This window comes from Nylanderia fulva, unplaced genomic scaffold (assembly GCF_048542155.1).
Source record: "Nylanderia fulva isolate GAGA-0341 unplaced genomic scaffold, ASM4854215v1 Scaffold496, whole genome shotgun sequence".
NCBI classification, from domain to species: Eukaryota; Metazoa; Arthropoda; class Insecta; order Hymenoptera; family Formicidae; genus Nylanderia; species Nylanderia fulva.
In genome coordinates this window covers 29,670-47,326 of record NW_028190583.1, presented here as the reverse complement: position 1 = coordinate 47,326, position 17,657 = coordinate 29,670, and the positions used below count along the sequence as shown (strand labels likewise).

General features: G+C 37.0%; 1 protein-coding gene and 1 long non-coding RNA gene across 3 annotated transcripts; one reads left to right on the top strand and one right to left on the bottom strand.

Moving 5' to 3' along the window:
• The first annotated feature begins 2,902 nt into the window (after positions 1-2,902).
• On the top strand, positions 2,903-16,863 carry LOC146721360 (uncharacterized). 2 transcript variants are annotated; one of them, XR_014925686.1, is made up of 3 exons: positions 2,903-3,156; positions 12,970-13,297; positions 16,664-16,863. It is a non-coding gene; the product is annotated as an uncharacterized LOC146721360 (long non-coding RNA). The 2 variants fall into 2 exon arrangements; XR_014925685.1 differs by lacking the exon at positions 16,664-16,863 and adding an exon at positions 15,423-15,702.
• Positions 11,019-12,729, bottom strand: LOC146721361 (uncharacterized; the record flags this gene model as incomplete). Its single annotated transcript, XM_085486919.1, has 4 exons — positions 11,019-11,458; positions 11,586-11,745; positions 12,222-12,472; positions 12,657-12,729. Coding segments are annotated over 4 exons (588 nt in total), but the record flags the coding sequence as incomplete, so codon positions are not given.
• Positions 16,864-17,657: the final 794 nt, after the last annotated feature.

Sequence of the window (17,657 nt, the reverse complement as noted above, 5' to 3'; positions counted from 1 at the left end):
GAATTACATTTCTTCAACAACATATAAATCCCTGAACTGCACGGACGGGGTTTTACCGAGAGCGTATGGTCTGCCGAAGGTGCATAAACCGAATTACCCTTTACGTGTCATCGTGTCATCTAGGAATACACCTCTTTATTACTTGGCAAAATTTTTACATAAGATAATATATAAGGCAATTCCGAAACCTGATTCGGCTATTTCTGATAGTTTCCAATTAGTGAACAAATTAAATGGTTTATGTGTGGATAGTGATGTGAAGCTAGTTTCACTAGATGTTGCATCATTGTTCACCAACGTACCATTGGATATGGCTATCGATAGTTTAATTAACAGATGGGGGTATATTGAAAAAGAGTGTATTATTCCACGAGATGAATTTTTATTGGCAATTCGTTTTATTATGAATTCGACTTATTTTATGTTTAATAATGTATGTTATCAACAGACCTTTGGCACGCCTATGGGTTTCCCCCTCTCACCGATCATTGCGGATATCACGTTGCAAGATTTGGAGAGTAGAGCGATTGCTGCGATTCCAATGTCATTTCCATTTTATTTTAGATATGTTGACGATATCGCGTTGGCGGCCCCACCCTCCATGCTTAAAATTGTTTTAAACACTTTCAATTTTTTCTATCCTAGATTGCAGTTCACCATGGAGGAGGGGGTTGACAACCGATTGAATTTTTTAGACGTCACCATTATTATAAATAATGGGAGCATTGAGTTTGATTTGTTTCATAAGCCGACGTATTCAGGTAGATATTTAAATTTTGAATCGCAGCATCCTCTCTGTCATAAAAAAGGCACCATTATCAGCCTCATAGATAGAGTTTTTTGGCTATCTCATCCGAAATTCCATAAAGGTAACTTTGAGTCTATGATTGGAGTTCTTTTGTCTAATAATTATTCTCTCAATTTGATATTTCAAACATTACAAGCGCGGTTAAAAAAGTTGTTCTTCCGCTACAATAATAAGTTGCATAACAATAGAGCAAATATATGCAATGACAAGATCCTAACGCAGAAAAAAGTTTCGTACTTTAATATTCCGTATATTAATAATGTATCGAAGAGAATCGAGGACATTACACGTGATTTGGATGTCATTCCATCCTATACAGCAATTAACAGTCTCCGTAAATTCATCAAAGTACATAAGGATAAGTTACCAAGGGAACTCCATAACAATGTAGTTTATAAAATTGATTGTATGGATTGTGATGCGTCGTACGTAGGGCAGACGGGTAGATTGTTGAAAACTAGGATGAAAGAACATTGCAACAACATAAAAAGAAACGCGTCACAATTATCAGTCATATCGGAACATAGATTATTGAACCATGAATTTAATTGGGAGGATGTAAAAGTCTTAGACGAGGAGCCTTTTTTAGGTAAACGTTTGATATCCGAAATGATCCACATAAAACGTCAGAGGAATAGTTTAAATTTACATAGCGACACTGATAAATTAAACGAGAATTTTGATCTGTTAATAGAAAAATTTACCAAAATCTAGCTTTGTGATTATACATAGCTGGGTTTTTTTGTTAGACCTTTGACATGAGTGCCGATAAGTTTTAGTTGTTTTTATTTTTATTTTCATATTTTATTTTTATATTTGTTTTTTGCGTATATATGTATCGACTGTGTCGAGGTAGAATACCGCACAGTCGTTAGAGTGATGTGTCACGTGTAGCATCGTCTTCTCTCTGTTTTTGCTGTCGGGGTGAGTGTTCTTCCCGGTTTTTAATTTTTAATTCTTGTGGATTTTTCTACGTTTAATTTATACTATGTTGATTAGTGTTGGTAAGGGAGTCACTGCTCTGCTTCCTTCCTGACGATGGTCACCGTTAGGGAGACACTCCGACGGCCGGACGGTTTGAATAGGGAGGAGAATGATATTTAATTTATTTGCGGATTGTATGTATACGAGTTTTATAATTTTCTGATTGTACCGATTATCTTTTATTTTTGTTTCTTTGTATTTTGCAGCTACTGAAGAAGACCCGAAGTGGGTCGAAACGTTTAGAATTTAATAAATGAGTTTGATTTGAGATCTCATTTTAATTTATTAATTTTGTGCATGTCATCCGCACAGGCTTCGATTGCCGTCGACATTTTATTGAGAATATTAATGTTTCCGCAATATAAATTATTCAGTGAATGGCAAATATATTTATGCGAAATATTCACGAAATATTCAACTGACAGTTACCTGATTTGATTATTTCAATATGTATTTAAATTTAACAGGTATTTATGTACATCTTATTATATTTTTGGTTTTTTTTGCATCGATTATTTACTGATAATTTTATTGCTTGTATTGTATTACTGAAATTTATAACGTAATTTTTGTAGCCTGAAGAGGACCTAATTGATTTGGTCGAAATTTCGAAGTGAATGGCAAATATATTTATGCGAAATATTTACGAGTTTAATGATTAACAAAAAAAGTGACCTGATTGCCAGTTGAATTTTGAAAACCAAATTAGAAAGGAATTAATTGACCAACACCGGCAAAGTTAAAAATCTTTTATTAAAAAAGAAACGACGTTTCGACCAAATCAATTAGGTCCTCTTCAGGCTACAAAAATTACGTTATAAATTTCAGTAATACAATACAAGCAATAAAATTATCAGTAAATAATCGATGCAAAAAAAACCAAAAATATAATAGGATGTACATAAATACCTGTTAAATTAAAATACATATTGAAATAACCAAATCAGGTAACTGTCAGTTGAATATTTCGTGAATATTTCGCATAAATATATTTGCCATTCACTGAATAATTTATACTGCGGAAACATTAATATTCTCTTTCCTTTTTTCTTTCTCATTTCCTGTCTATAAATACTGCCAATAATATTTAATTCTCACCGCATGATGCATTTTCACAGTACTTTTATTGTCGTCGCTCGTTGTCATAAAACGTTTGTTAATCTCTACAATTCATTTGTATTTGTAGACGGTGAAGTTAGTTAAGCGACGGCGAAACTATCAATTAAAAAAAGTAAACGTACGTTTGCGAGAAAGAACTATATTTTTCTATTTATATTTGCTATACGTTTATTGTTCTAGCAAGAGAAATAATTCGTTATTAATTTCAACATCTCAAATCAACTGTGAAAGTTTAAAAGAGAGAGGTAAGTTGATTAATTTATAAAATATCTCTCGTTATGTTGTATCAGTTGCTCGTTTTCAACCCCTTTATCGGCAGCAAACGCCTTTATCTTTCGCAATGAATGACAGCAAATTGCGCGTGTACAGGTCAAACACGCTATCGAATTTTGATGGAAAATATTATTATTTGGAAGTATTTATAGGATGTCATACAACTACTGTACTTTCCCTTAATAGCAGATTTCTTAAAACATTTCAAGACAAAAATTAAATGCAAAAAATGTCGAGGCTATAATAGTTTTTAAAGGAAAAGAGCAATTATATTTGACAAATTATGGAGTTAAAATTTCGCGCACTGAAACATGACAAATAACTCCTAGTTTCCATGCATGTGTTAGCGCACATCGAAACGCGTGCGTTATGACATGCCAAATTCCACTGAAATTAGTTAAATTCAACAAAACAACGCGATATACTACGAATGCACGCGTTTGCAGCGCGCTAACGCGTGGCAAAGCGTGCATAGAAACTAGGGGTGACAAGTGATTATGACAAGTGATATGAATGTAGTATACTTTTTATGATTATCATATAAAGAGTGATGGCAAAAAAGACCTGTATTTTTGCCCATTAAGGTTGAATTTTGGGATTTCAAATTTAAAACTTTTTTATGCCAAATAGTACTATATGATGAGATATTAATCTCAGAGAAACTTTAAGATGAGCATAGGCACGGTTCCTTAGATATGAAAAAGTGAAAGTGATAATTTCTCATACAACTGATTAAAAATCATCATTTTCCCCCTTGTATCTCCGGAACCGTGCCTATGCTCATCTTGAAATTTTACTGGGATTAATGTTTCATCTAATAGTACTATTTACTATGAAAAAATTTGAAATTCACGGTCCAAAATATTGGTAAAATTTGCCATCACTTTTTTAAAAAAATGTTTGTACAATTTTTTTCGCGAAGTTATTACATATCCATAAAATTTTGTTTGGTTAAAATATTTCTTTATAGTTTATTAAAAAAATTAATTTAATAAAATAATTATAAAAGATTTTATAAGATAAATTTTTATTTTTTTTTATTTGCCCCCTCAGGGATTAAAGGCGCTTTTGAGGAGCGTACCCAAACCTTACAATTTTCTTACAATCTTAACTTATAGACTACTCTTACATTCTACTCTTACATCTATCTTACAATTATCTTATCTCTAACTTAATCTACCTATTTACTAATTAAGAGAGAGAAAGAGCTGTCCCTAACCTATTCCTCGCTTCGCCTCGGCTTCCAGTTCCCCATACATTCCCCAACACCTCATTCATACTTTCACACATTCTCCTCATACCTCCTTCCTCCTCTTCCCCTTCCACCCTCCCCTCCATCCTCTTTTTCTCTAATTCCCTCATCCACCCTTCTCCCTCTCCTCCTTCTTGCAGTATTTCCCTCATTTTTTCCCACCAGTTTCCCTTATTCCCCTCTCCCCCACATTCTCCTATTACATGTTCCCAAGTTTCATCTTCCATCCCACATAATCTGCATCTTCTTTTCCCCTCCTCTTCCCAGTATCTCGCCCCCCCTCATTTCATTGTTCATTCTATACCTCACTATCCTTCTCCATCTGCTTTCCCCCCATCCCTTTCTCAAGTATTCCGGTAAACCCTCCTCCTTCCATTCTCCATACCATCTATTGTATCTCGACTCTCTTATCTTCTCCCATCTTTCCTCCTTTTGCCTTTCTCTGTCCTTCTGCTCCCATCCCTCATATACTTCCTCCCCCCTTTCTCTTTTTTCCTCCATCTCCCTCTCTTCTATCCCGCCTTCCTTCAAAAAATTTTGCCCTCTCTTCCTCCCACACCGTTTTCTCCTTTCCTTTCTTTACCCTCTCCTTCATCTCCTCATAGCATTTCCTCGCTAAACTTCCTCCCATTCCCTCCTCTAATTTTCTCTCATATCCTATCGCTCTTCTTCCTGCTCTTATCCTGAATTTATCCTTTCCTATCTCTTCTCTTACCATATACCCCGGCGTACACCAATCTACTCCTAACGTCCACCTAATCCATCTTTCCTGCATTGCCTCTACTTCTCTCCTCTCCTTCCACCCCCATATTTCCGCCCCATACTCCATCACCGTTCCCACCAACCTTTCCATTAACCATACTCTTTTCATCCAGTCTCCTGCAAATCTTCTCTTTCCCATACCCCATACTTGTCTCATCACCGCTCCTGCTTTCCTCACTCTGTCCCTCACCTGCGCCTCCTGTCCTCCATTCCTTTGTAACTTATATCCTAGATACTTGAACTCTTTCACTTCCTCTATTTTTTTCCCTTTCCATCTCCACTCCATTTTCCTCATTCTTCCTCCCCCCTTTCTAAACCTCATTATTTTTGTCTTATCCACATTTACCTCTAGCCTTTTTTTATCCATGTAATTTTCCATTTTCCCCAACATATGTATCATCCCCTCCTCCTCCTCCGCCAACAACACCATGTCATCCGCATATGCCAAGCAGTGCACTTTTTCCCCTCCCAACTTTACTCCTCCCCAGCCTCCTTTTTTCAGCACTTCCTCTATATCCGCTATCAACAAATTGAACAAGTGTGGGCTCATTGGACAACCTTGCCTCACACCCCTTGCCGTCCAGAAGTTTTCTCCTTCCTCCTTCCCCGCTCTTACTTTACTCCTCGTTTCCTTGTATACCTCTTCTATCCTACTACTTAACCCTTCTCTTACCCCCCTCTTCCTCATCGCCTCCATTAACACCTCCCTATCCACTGAGTCAAACGCCGCCTTCAGATCTATGAAGGCCGCTACTACCTTACCTCCCTTCTTCTTCACTTTTTTATTGATCAGGTAGTTTAGCACATATATACTGTCAATCACCCCCATTCCCTTCCTAAAGCCTGTTTGACTCTCCGGCAACATATTCCCCCTCTCTATTTCCTCCTTTAACCTTTCTGTTAGAATCCCCACATACACCTTATATAACGCTGGCATCAAAGTCACCCCTCTGTAGTTTTCCACCCTATTCCCCGTTCCCTTTTTTAACAGTGGTACTATTATCCCCTCTTTCCACCTCTCCGGCCATCCTTCCCCTCTCCAGACTCTGTTGCACATTTCCCATACCCACTCTTCTACCCTCTCTCCTCCATATTTCCATACCTCACTCGGTATCCCATCCTCCCCCGCTGCTTTTCCTTTCTTCAATTTTCCCAATATCCTCTTTACTTCCCCCCTGCTTATCTCCTGCTCCTCATCCCTCTCCCTTTTCTCTTTTCCTCCTCTTACAACTTTAACCTCTACCCCTCCCAATAAGTCCATGAAATATTCCTTCCACTCCTCCGCTTTTATCTCCTCATTCACTCCTTCTCTCTTCTTCCTTTCCCTGTTTATAATTTTCCATACCTCTCCTTCCGTTCTTGTCTCTATCGCTTCCTTGTACCATCTTATGCTCTCCTCCTCCCTTTTTCCTTTACACATTAGCTTATATTCTGCCCTTTCTTTTCTGTATCCTTCTCCTCCTCCTCCTTTCTTCCTCCATTCCCTTAGCTTTCTCCTCACTTCTTTCCTCTTCTCCTCACATTCCTCATCCCACCACCCTTTCTTTTTTCCTTCTCCACTCTCTTTTTCTCCTTCTCTCAATTCCTCTTCTATCCTTCCTATTTTTTCCTCTAGCTCCTCTTCTATTCCCTCTTTCCACCCCTCTCCCCATTCTATTTCCTCTCTTATTCTTTCTCCTCCCCTCTTCGTCCATCTCCCCTTTTTTCTTATTCCTTTTCCTTCCTTCCTTTTCCCCTTTTCAGCACCTCCTCTTCTTTCTAACGTTACAATCAAAGGGTGATGGTCCGACTCTATGTTATCTCCCACCTCCATTCTCTTTATCTTTTCCTTTACTCTATCCTCTCCCACCACATAGTCTATCACCGATTCCCCTCTTCCTCCTGTATATGTGTACTCCCCCTCCCTATCCCCTCTAATCCCTCCGTTAAAAATTCCCCATCCCACTTCTTCTAGCTCTTTTATCAACTTCCTCCCATCCTCATTTACCTTCTTGTCCTTCGATCTTCTTTCCTCTTCCTCCTCTCCTCCTATCACTCCCCCCCTTCTACCTGTCCTTGCGTTGAAATCTCCTCCTAAAATCGTCCATTTGTCTTCTTCTTTCTCTTCTATCCATTCCTTCATTTCCTCCATTTTCCTTTCCATGTCCCCGTTAATGTATATACCTATTACCCTCCACTTCTCTCTTCCTACCTCTAAATCCGCCATCATTATTCCCTCCGCCTTTTCTCCCATTCCTGATACTTTTATCCTTCCCCTCTCCTCCTTTACCCCCATGATCATTCCCCCCATCGGTCTTCCTTTCTTCTTTCTCTTTGCTGCTTGCTTCTCCCATCTATATCCTTTCGGTAACCTCTTTTTAATCGCCTCCCACCCCTTTTTCTCTATCCATGTTTCCATCATCACCACTACCTCCCAATCCTCTATTTCTTTCCAGAATTTTTCTTCCTTGTTTTCAACCCTGCCACATTCCAAAAACCTATCTTCCATTCCTCTCTTACTTCTCCTTTTTCCTTTCTCTCTTGCTCCTTTCTTCTTTCTATCTCCGTCTCCCTTTCTCCCTCCTCCTTTCTCTTCTTACTACTCTTCTTCCCTTCTCCTTTCCTTTCTTCTTCTCTTCTCCCCTCTTCTATCCCTTTTTTTCCTCCATTCTTGTCTTCATGCCCCCCTCTTCCACCTCTATTTTCTCCATTCCTTCTCTAATTTCTCCTTTCCAGTTCTTGAGCACTCTTTCTTCCTCTTCCCATTTCCACCAAACATCATTAATTTTTATCCTACCGTAACTTGTCCACACCTTGTTCCCTTTCCTCTTTTCTTCCTCCGCAATTTCCATTATTCTCCATTTCATCTTTCTTTCCTCCCATGTTAGGTCGTCCTCTATCCTCACCCTCTTTCCTCTTAACAGACTCTTTTTTTCCATTACCTGTCTCTTTTGTTCTCTGCTGCCTAGTCTTACAACCACCATTTCTCCTTCCTTTCCCTCCTTTCCTTTCAACCTTCTTATCCATTCTATTTCCGTTTCCGCTCCTATTTCTTTCATTATTTTCTCCACTCTTTCTTTTATATCTTCCTTCCCTTCTTCTATTCTTCTTATCACGATGTTATTCCTTCTTTCTTCTCTCTCTTTCCACTCTAACTTCTTTCCTATGTCTCTCATTTTCCCCATTATTGACTCACCTAACCCCTTACTCCCTCCTTCTCCCCCCTCTCTTTCTCTTTCTTCCTTTTTACTTCTCTTCTCTATTCTTGCCTCCAACTCTATCACCCTTTCCTCCAGTCTTTCTATCTTTTTTCCCCATTTCTTTTCTTTCTTCTCTCCATTCCCCCTCCTTTTTCCATATTTCAATCTTCAATTTTCTTATTTCCTCACCCAACTTCTCTGTAATCTTCTTTCCTATCTCCTCCATCATCCTCTTTAACTCCTCCTTTTCTATCCCCCCTACTTCTCTGTTCAGCCTTTCTGTTTTTGTGCTCCTTCTCAGACTTCTTTCCTCTTCATCCTTATCCTCCTCTCCCCCTTCTTCCCTTTTCCTTTTCAAGAAATCCTCTATACATCCCATACTGCTCCTCCTCTCTTTCGCTAACTCATCTACTCTTCTCGGCCTCCCTGCCCTCTTTTTTACTTCCTCCTCATCTCCCTTCTTTCCCCCTTCCTCAACCATCCTATCTCTAGTAGTCTCTATCCTCCTATCTCTACTATTCTCTTCACTACCATTCTTTTCCTCCTTATTCATTTTCCTCTTATCGCTTTCTTTCTTTGATTCACTTACTCTATGTTCTAATTCGCTCCAACTCGCTAGTGAATTCCCTAGTGAATTCCCTATTGAATTCCCTATCTTTCTATCTGCACCTGCTCTCTACACCTACTCTCTTTCTTCCACGTGTCTACGTGTCCACGTGTCTCACCTTTTCCTGCTTTCTATTTACTAACTCCTTACCCCTTTTCCTTCTCCTATCCTTTCAATCTATCCTCCTCTTTTTCCTACGCCCTCTCACCTCCTATCTCCCCAGACAGCACAATAACGTTTTAAAAACGTACTAAATATATATATATTGGACGTTTCGTACATATTTAAAACATCCAGATTACAGCCTCAGACATTTTTAAGACATTTTAAATATGTCCAGTGTTACTGATTTGGACAATTAAAAAATGTCCATTTTATATACCAAACGGACTAAAATTGGACCTGTTTCGAACATTATTTAAATTTTTTATAGTAGGTTTAACAGCACATATATTCAAAAGACGTTCAGAGGACATCCAAAGGACATTCAAACATCCTCTGGATGTCCTCTGAACATCTTTTGGATATATTGTGCTCTAGGTAGGTGTAGGTAAAATATTGTTTATTTTTAACGCAAATTGGAGTTAACTTGTTAGCAACTTATTAATATAGTATAAAATATATATACAAATATTGTAATTGCTAACAAATTAAATTCCTAATGTAGCATTAAAATTAAACTTTAAGAAAAAGAACAAATTTAATATTCTTTTAAATATATATTAAATTTTATTATTTATTATATATTTTTATCATGTCTCATATAATTTTAATATTGTTTTAACATTTTTAAATTATAAATAAAATAATATTTATTGCGGAAAAAAGAAAACGAATTTTGTTTCTTTCAAAAAGTAATGTACATGACAAACATTTTGTACTGGAAAGAGAGGAATCTTGTTTTTTTATAAGGTCTACAATAGGTAATTTATACTCTAAGCTTTAAGAAACTGACTAATCACAGTCAAGTATTCCATTCATACTTGACTGTAATCAATTTCTTAAAGTTTAGGGCATAAATTACCTATTGTAGAACCGGTCTAACACTTAATCATAATTAACAAAAATAATTATATATGATATATTACTTTCTTTAAAAGTACTTATACATTTTATGATATATTACTTTCTTTAAAAGTATTTATAGTGAAAAAATAATATGATTATTGTTCATCTCACACAAAAAGTAATAAAGTATAACAAAACATTTTGTACTAGAAAGAAAGAAATCGTTTGTGTGCTCCTATAACATTCAGTCAATGAACAAAAATAATTATAACATTTTATATGATATATTATGTTCTCAAAAAATAATGCAATATTTCGTATTAGAAAGAAAGAAAAAGAGAAGGGAAGAAAGAGAGAAAAAGGGAGAGAGGAGAGAGGGAGAGAAAGATAGAGGAAAAGAGAGAGGGAGAGGGAGAGAAGAAAAGGACGAAGAAGAGGAAGAGGACAGAGAGGGAAAGGAAGGAAAGGGAAAGGGATAGGAAAGGGAGGGGAAGGGAAAGAGAAAGAAAAGGAGGGAAAAAGGAGCGAGATGGAAAAGGTGAGAGGGAAGAGTGAAAGGCAGAGGAAGGGAGGAAGAGGTAAAAGGCAGAGGAAACGAGAAAGAGGGAAAGTTTTCATTTCTTCTCTTCTTTTCTCTTCGTCTCGTTCCTTTCTGCTCTCTTCTCTTCTCGTCTCCTTCTCTTCTCTGCTCTCTCCCTCTCTTCTCTGCCTCTTCTCTCCTCCCTTCGCTTCTCTTATCTTCTCCTATCTCTTCTCTTCTCTTCTCTTACTCTTCTCTCTTCATCCGTGACCCTTCCCTTCGCTTCGCTCCTCTCTATCGTTCCTTTTTTCTCTCTCTCTTCTCTTCTCTCTCTTCTCTCTTCCCTTCTCCCCCTCTTTTTCTCCTTCTCTTTCTTTCCTTCTTCCTCTCTACTCTCATCTCTCTCTCTCTCTCTCTCTCGTCTCTCTCTCTCTCTCTCGTCTCTATCTTTTCACTTTTTCTTAAGATTATTCCACAAGGTTCGAATGGCACTAACAATTCATAGATCTCAATGATAGGCTGATTTCCTTTATATTTTTGATCATTGACTCTGCTAAACGAATGTCTTCCATTTCTTTTCCTTGTATAACACAGAGACGATACGGAGATTCTATATCATCTTTACTCATATTAATATGTGTGCCACTTTTATCTTGTATGTTTTTGATCACTGAACCACCTCTTCCTATTACAACAGCTGCATATTGCTTAGGCACTTTGTATTGTGGTAGTGCTGTATGGTGATCTGGATGTTACTATCCGACGAGATTTCGTATCATCATCATTATCATCTCTTGTCTCATCATCCTTTGCAAATACAGAATATAAGATGTATTTTAAATTTATTGTCTCAGTTTTCCTCTTTCAGCAGCTCTTCTCAACCATCCTTGAATATGTTTTTCTGCTTCTTTAGTTGTTTGACAATATCCTCCTATTTTAGAGGCACCTATTTAACATAAAATGAAACAAAATTATTTAATTTATGCAATTTAAAAAAATAGGAAACATTTACATTTTTTTTTATATTTTTGTTTGAAATTTTTAGATAAACTTTTCTAGAATGTAATACTCACTTATTAAAACTTTGCAAATATTAAGGTTACAAAACGCTTTTTTCTTCTTTCGTCCAAAAAAACTATATTTATCCGCAATCTCATTTGTTAATATCATAGATAAACATCTTCTAATAAATTCATATCCATTGTTCCCTCCTAATTGTTGCAACTCAGTCATCTAAAAAATAAAATGAATGTTGTTTGTAAATTAAATATAATTTTAAAAGAATAACATTTTTCATAAAAAGCCTTAATCATTAGAAATAAGTTATAATAAATAAATAATTTATATTATATATGTATATATAGTGTTTAAAAAATGTCGCATATGCTGAGCACCATTTGATAGAGAAATCTAAGAAAAAATGTTTAATACTATTTTCCGATACGATGAATAGTTTTGCTGCAATTAATTATATTGTAATCAAAAAATCAGCGTGGGGCTATAAAAGGAAGCGATTTTTGCAGCTCCGCGCTGAATGACTGATTATTACAATAATTAATTGCGGCGAAACTATTCATCGCATCGAAAAATAGTATTAGACATTTTTTCATATATTTCCATTTTCTATCAAATGGCACTGAGTATATGATACTTTTATATATAATAATTATTTTTAAAATAAATATGTAATATGGTTGAGTAAAACTTACCGCTTTAGTAATTTCGTCGTCATTTTCTAAGACGGCTTCCACTATCTGCAGTTCTTCTTCGGTTTTAAGTGGAAAATTTATATCATTATCTTTATTATTAAATACCGAAATTATTTGTTCTTTTCCACGGGTATTTATTTCCTGAGAATTATTTTTTAGTTGCAACTTAATTTCTTTAACTTCAGAGAGTATATCCAGAACCACACTACGTATTAAATAATTTTGAGCCACTAAGTTTTTAACAGTCTTCTCTGAAAATTATTTCAAATTATTTAATATTATGTCTAGTTACACACACATGTACGCACACACGTGTATGTATGTATGTGTATATGTATGCATATATGCGTATATGTACTAATATGTATTCATGTGTGTGCATACATGTATATTTTTATATTATATATATATATATATATATATATATATAATTACCATCAAATTTTTCTCTCTTACTGAGGTGACTGTAGGGGGAATTACGTGGCGTACCTAGAAAAAATTTAATATATATTAACCAATTCTTGTAAAATAAAAATTAATAAAATATTTAATTTTTTATTGTCCTTTATATATATATATATATATGTATGTATGTATATATATATATATATATATATATATATATATATATATACATACACATATATTTATATTATATATATATATATATATGTATATACATACATACATACATATACAATGTGTATATTTTTATATTCGCTTTCCTTTTTATTTCCTAATTTACTAGTGGGAGAAATCACGAAGTCGTCCGCTGTTGCGGAGAATCCGGAGTGATTTCTGGGATAGAGGGTAGAAATCACGAAGTCGTCCGCTGTTGCGGAGAATCCGGAGTGATTTCTGGAATAGAGGGTAGAAATCACGAAGTCGTCCGCTGTTGCGGAGAATCCGGAGTGATTTCGGAAGAAGCGGATAGAAATCACGAAGTTGTCCGCTGTTGCGGAGAATCCGGAGTGATTTCTGGGAGAACATGATAGAAATCACGAAGTCGTCCGCTGTTGCGGAGAATCCGGAGTGATTTCTGGGAGAAAGGTAGGAGAAGGACCAAAGGGTGTGAGGTAAATAATTGGGTTACCGAATCCAACGGCGAACCCAAAGACTCTAGTTTTTATGATTTGATTAAAACTCCCGGAAATTGTACGAAGTATCGGTGTGAATGTGTTAGGTAGACTTACTACTTATCAAGAAGAACCTTGGTCAGCTGGAGGTGGGTCGGTGGTTGACGACGGCTGGGATTTTCGTTTTGCGAAATTAATACTAACAGAATTAATAATTCTTTCGGTTGAACACTCAAATAAAACTAGTTGAAGTTTGCGAACGGGATGAGACTGACTGAATGAGAATGAATAAGAATTGAGAGAAAAAGCCTGTGTGTTTTTCTCGCACGGTGTTACTCGTATATAAACCTCCTTGCTCCTCCTTCTCCATTAGTTGTTAATATCCCCGACGAATAAGGAAATTTTCAATGACGCTTTGGAGGCGTCCTTTGGTTTTGAAAATTAATGATTGGTTCGGGCTTTGTTTAGAGTCCTGGGTTTTGACCAATGGAGAATTTGTTCTTATAGAGGGAGGTTGATATTTTATTGCTCCTCTAGTTGTGACTCAAGCAGATATCGCGTCCGGTGATCTGTCAGGCGAGGATTGTTTAGGTTCTCGGAAAGTTTTATTGATTCTCAAGGGTTCTATTGAAAGGAATAGGCACCAAAAATTGTTTCCTCGCCTGTCACTTCGTGCCTTATCTGCGGGTCTTGCGATATTTTGAATATCATTTTACACTCTCCGAAAGGAAAGAGATTCGTAGATTTCACAATTTATTACGTTTACTTTGCTTTTCGGGTCGTTCTCTATCCGCCTTTGATGTTCAAGATATCGCTTTGCGTTCTTCGAAAGAAAAGAATCATGAAGACCACAGGACGTAACATAAATAATTCTGAGCTAATGCAGTAATGGCATCATCGCGGCATGACCATCTTGTAGAAGATAAACTTTTTAATGTAGTGCTCGCGTGTTTAGCAATATGCTCCAACGATGCGTAGAAATGGAAAAGAAAGCATAAAGTTGTTGTACAAACCGGAAAAAATTTACAGAATCGATACATTCATCTACGCTGCATTCGCCAACTAAATTTAGTGAGTGTCCTACACAAGGAACGTAATACGCAAGAGAATTAACTTCTTTAATTCGTGCTTGTAATCCCGAGTATTTTCCAGACATGTTACTGGCATTATCATAAGTTTGCGCTCGACAGTAAACAATGTCAATTTCATTATTGCGAAGAACTTGTAATATTGTTTCATTCAATGATGCTCCAGTATGGCTATTAATAGGTAAAAAGCAAAAGTAGCGTTCATACACACAACCATCCAAACAGTACCGGAATACAATAGATAACTGATTAACGTGAGATACATCTGGTGTCGAATCTACAATAAGGCTGAAAATATTTTGCTCTCTTAATTTGGCTAAGAATTTCGTTCTTAACTTTGTTAGCCATCATGTGAATAAATTCTTCACAAATATCTTTTGATAAATAGGAAACGTGCCCGCGATCTTGATTTGCATGCAAGTCAAAGTGTTTTTTTAAGAATGGATCAAATTTAGAAATCAGTTCCAAAACACCCAGTAACTTCCATTATTTGGAGAACCAATCACTTTATGCTCGCCCCGAAAAGCAAGACCGCGTGCAGAAAGAAAACGAATTACTTCGACAATGCGTTTTAAAACTTCAGTCCAATACTTAATCTCATCTTGTAGCTGCTTAGCCATATAATTATTAATATGTGATTTTTCATGCACGAATGTGAGCCAAGTAAGCATGAATTTTTTGTGTTCTGCACTATTTTCATGTCCACTAATCTTTTCTTCTGCTTTCTTCCAATTGCTAAATCCGCCGTTTACAAATGTGTTTGTATTATTTCCACTAAAAAGCTTACAAACGTAACAGAAAACATTCCCAGTAGACTCTGAATATATCAACCATTTTCGCGTGCAATTTTTCACCGTTAGCCAAAGTTCGTGAAAAAACCTTCGAAGATAAAAATCTGTTTTGATCTTTATATTGTCTAACAAAAGCTTGAAAATTGTTATCTTTTTTCTGAAAATATTCATAGCCTTTATCCAAATACTTTTGCCTCACATCATCATGCATTTCCATGGGCCACAGAAAGGGATCTTTATTTACAGGTTCTGAAAAGTATAAAATAAATAAGGAGAAAGAATAAGGAGAGAGAACAAGAGATAGGAGAGAGAGAGAGAGAGAGAGGACGGGGAGAAAAGAGAGACTGCATTGACAACTGACAAGATTTTGTTTGTCACCACAATCAGAAGATTCTAAATGTACAGAAAACTTGTGTAATTTTTACAAAAGCAGCAAATAAAATTTTATATTTTAATTTTGCAAATTGTAACCTGCAAAAACGTACCTATGACGAGCTTGGCTTTCCTGCTTATTACGTTCTGATTATTCATGTCACAAACTGTCATCTGAGTGTTCATTACAAATGACAGCATCTTTAATACTGAGTTCATCACTATTAGTAGAAAGTACCGAATTTGATGTTAACACTGAGATTTGCTGAATCTTATCGTCATCTTCATTAGCAATAGTGCCTCAGTTTTTATTTCGGCAGGAAAGAAGTTGGTCAGTTTCGGTAGTTTATTTTTAAAATCTTCATGTTCTGTTTCGCTTTACGTTTCGAAGTACCACTAGCGTATTTTCGTGGAATCATCACAAACGATAAATGGTAGACCGATAAACATGGACTTTCCCAACGCATGCGGACGTCTTTACTTTATTCATGTGACAATTGCCGCACGCGGCAGGGCGGCCACAACGTCATGAGAAATAAACAAATATTATGGACTTTATATATGTGTGTGTGTGTGTATATTTTCAGATAAAAACACCAGTGTACTTTTTTTTACTGAACATTGTGTCTGTACACGATGATTCATTGTATGAGGAATGCAAAATTAAAATTTTTAATTATTATTTGCATTCGATTGTTTATTTTCATCGATGAAATACAATTTTATTTGAAAGCTAAGGGGCCCCTTATAAAGATGGGGCCGGGGGCTGTAGCCCCCTTAGCCCCCCCTTAACCCAGGACTTATATAATATAAGAATAAAGGGGATATCATTAGAATATCGCAAAAAAATTTATAGATGAAGAAAATCTTGCAAATTTTAAAATCATCTTTATTTTTTGAATGATCTCAAGAATACAAAGTTTTACTGTGGATATCACGTTGCAGGACATCCTGCGTATATGTACACATACATACATACATACATACATACATTTGTGGCGATTACATCGTCACATACTTCCCTGAGATTAATAAGGAAAACACGCATACGAATACGAACACTGACATATACGAAAAGGACAAAGGCACAAGTAAATATAAATAAAATATTACAGACGAGACGAAAGACGAGTAGGACAGAAACGAAGAAATAAAAATAGATGGAAATTCGCGAAGCCTCTCGAAGCCTAGCGAAGGGCGTTTTAGGAGGCAAGGTATAAATAGGAGATTTTTGAGATAACGATATACCGTCTTCGATAGTCGCCGCGCACGGACGCATTACTTTATTACTCCGAGCGAATCAGGTTTATGTATTCACGCGTACCGTTACGTTGAAGAATATATTCAGTTAATTTAATCATTGCATAACTTTATTTAATTCCCGCATCGTTCCTCCTAAGCACACGCGACGCGCGTATATAACCAAAGTGGTGACGTCCCGACGTGATCGCGAGCGAGCGGGAATTCGCTATTCTTTTGTGCTCGCGTGAGAGAGCGGTACATTTTTTTTTTTACTTTTTTATTGTGACGACCGGTGAGACGATCTAGTTCGATCGGACCCGGAAAAGTGATAGTGACCAGTTGCGTGTAAAAAACGATTTGACATATTGTACCGAGACGGGTGGAAAGATCGGTTTTGCGCGTAACGAGGCGCGGGGGGTACGACGGCCCGTGTGCGGGTGCAGCCCGGGCCTCGATCGCATCGGCGGCCCCAGTTCGATGCAGGAAGCCCCGGATGAGAGGGGACTGCGCAAATGCCCGGGTTGATGCAGCCCAAAAGTGCAACAACTAACGGGCCCTACTAATTCCCATAGAAAACCATGGGTGATGACCCCATATCGCGACATGATCGACGTCGTTTGCGACCCCCCGTTCGCGTTCACGTTAAAAGCCCGCAAAAAAACGCGATCCAGCACCGTGGTCCACCGGCCAGCGGGGTATGCTGGGATCATTTTCATTTTTGGGGCGGAGGCACGGGTGCGACACCCTGCCCCATGCAGAGCGGGAAAAGCAGGAACGGACGTTAGAGGGCAAAACGACCCGGGAAATAGTGCGCGCCGCTTTATTCGTGACGGACAAAAACACGAAAACGATTTTTAGTTGACAGGC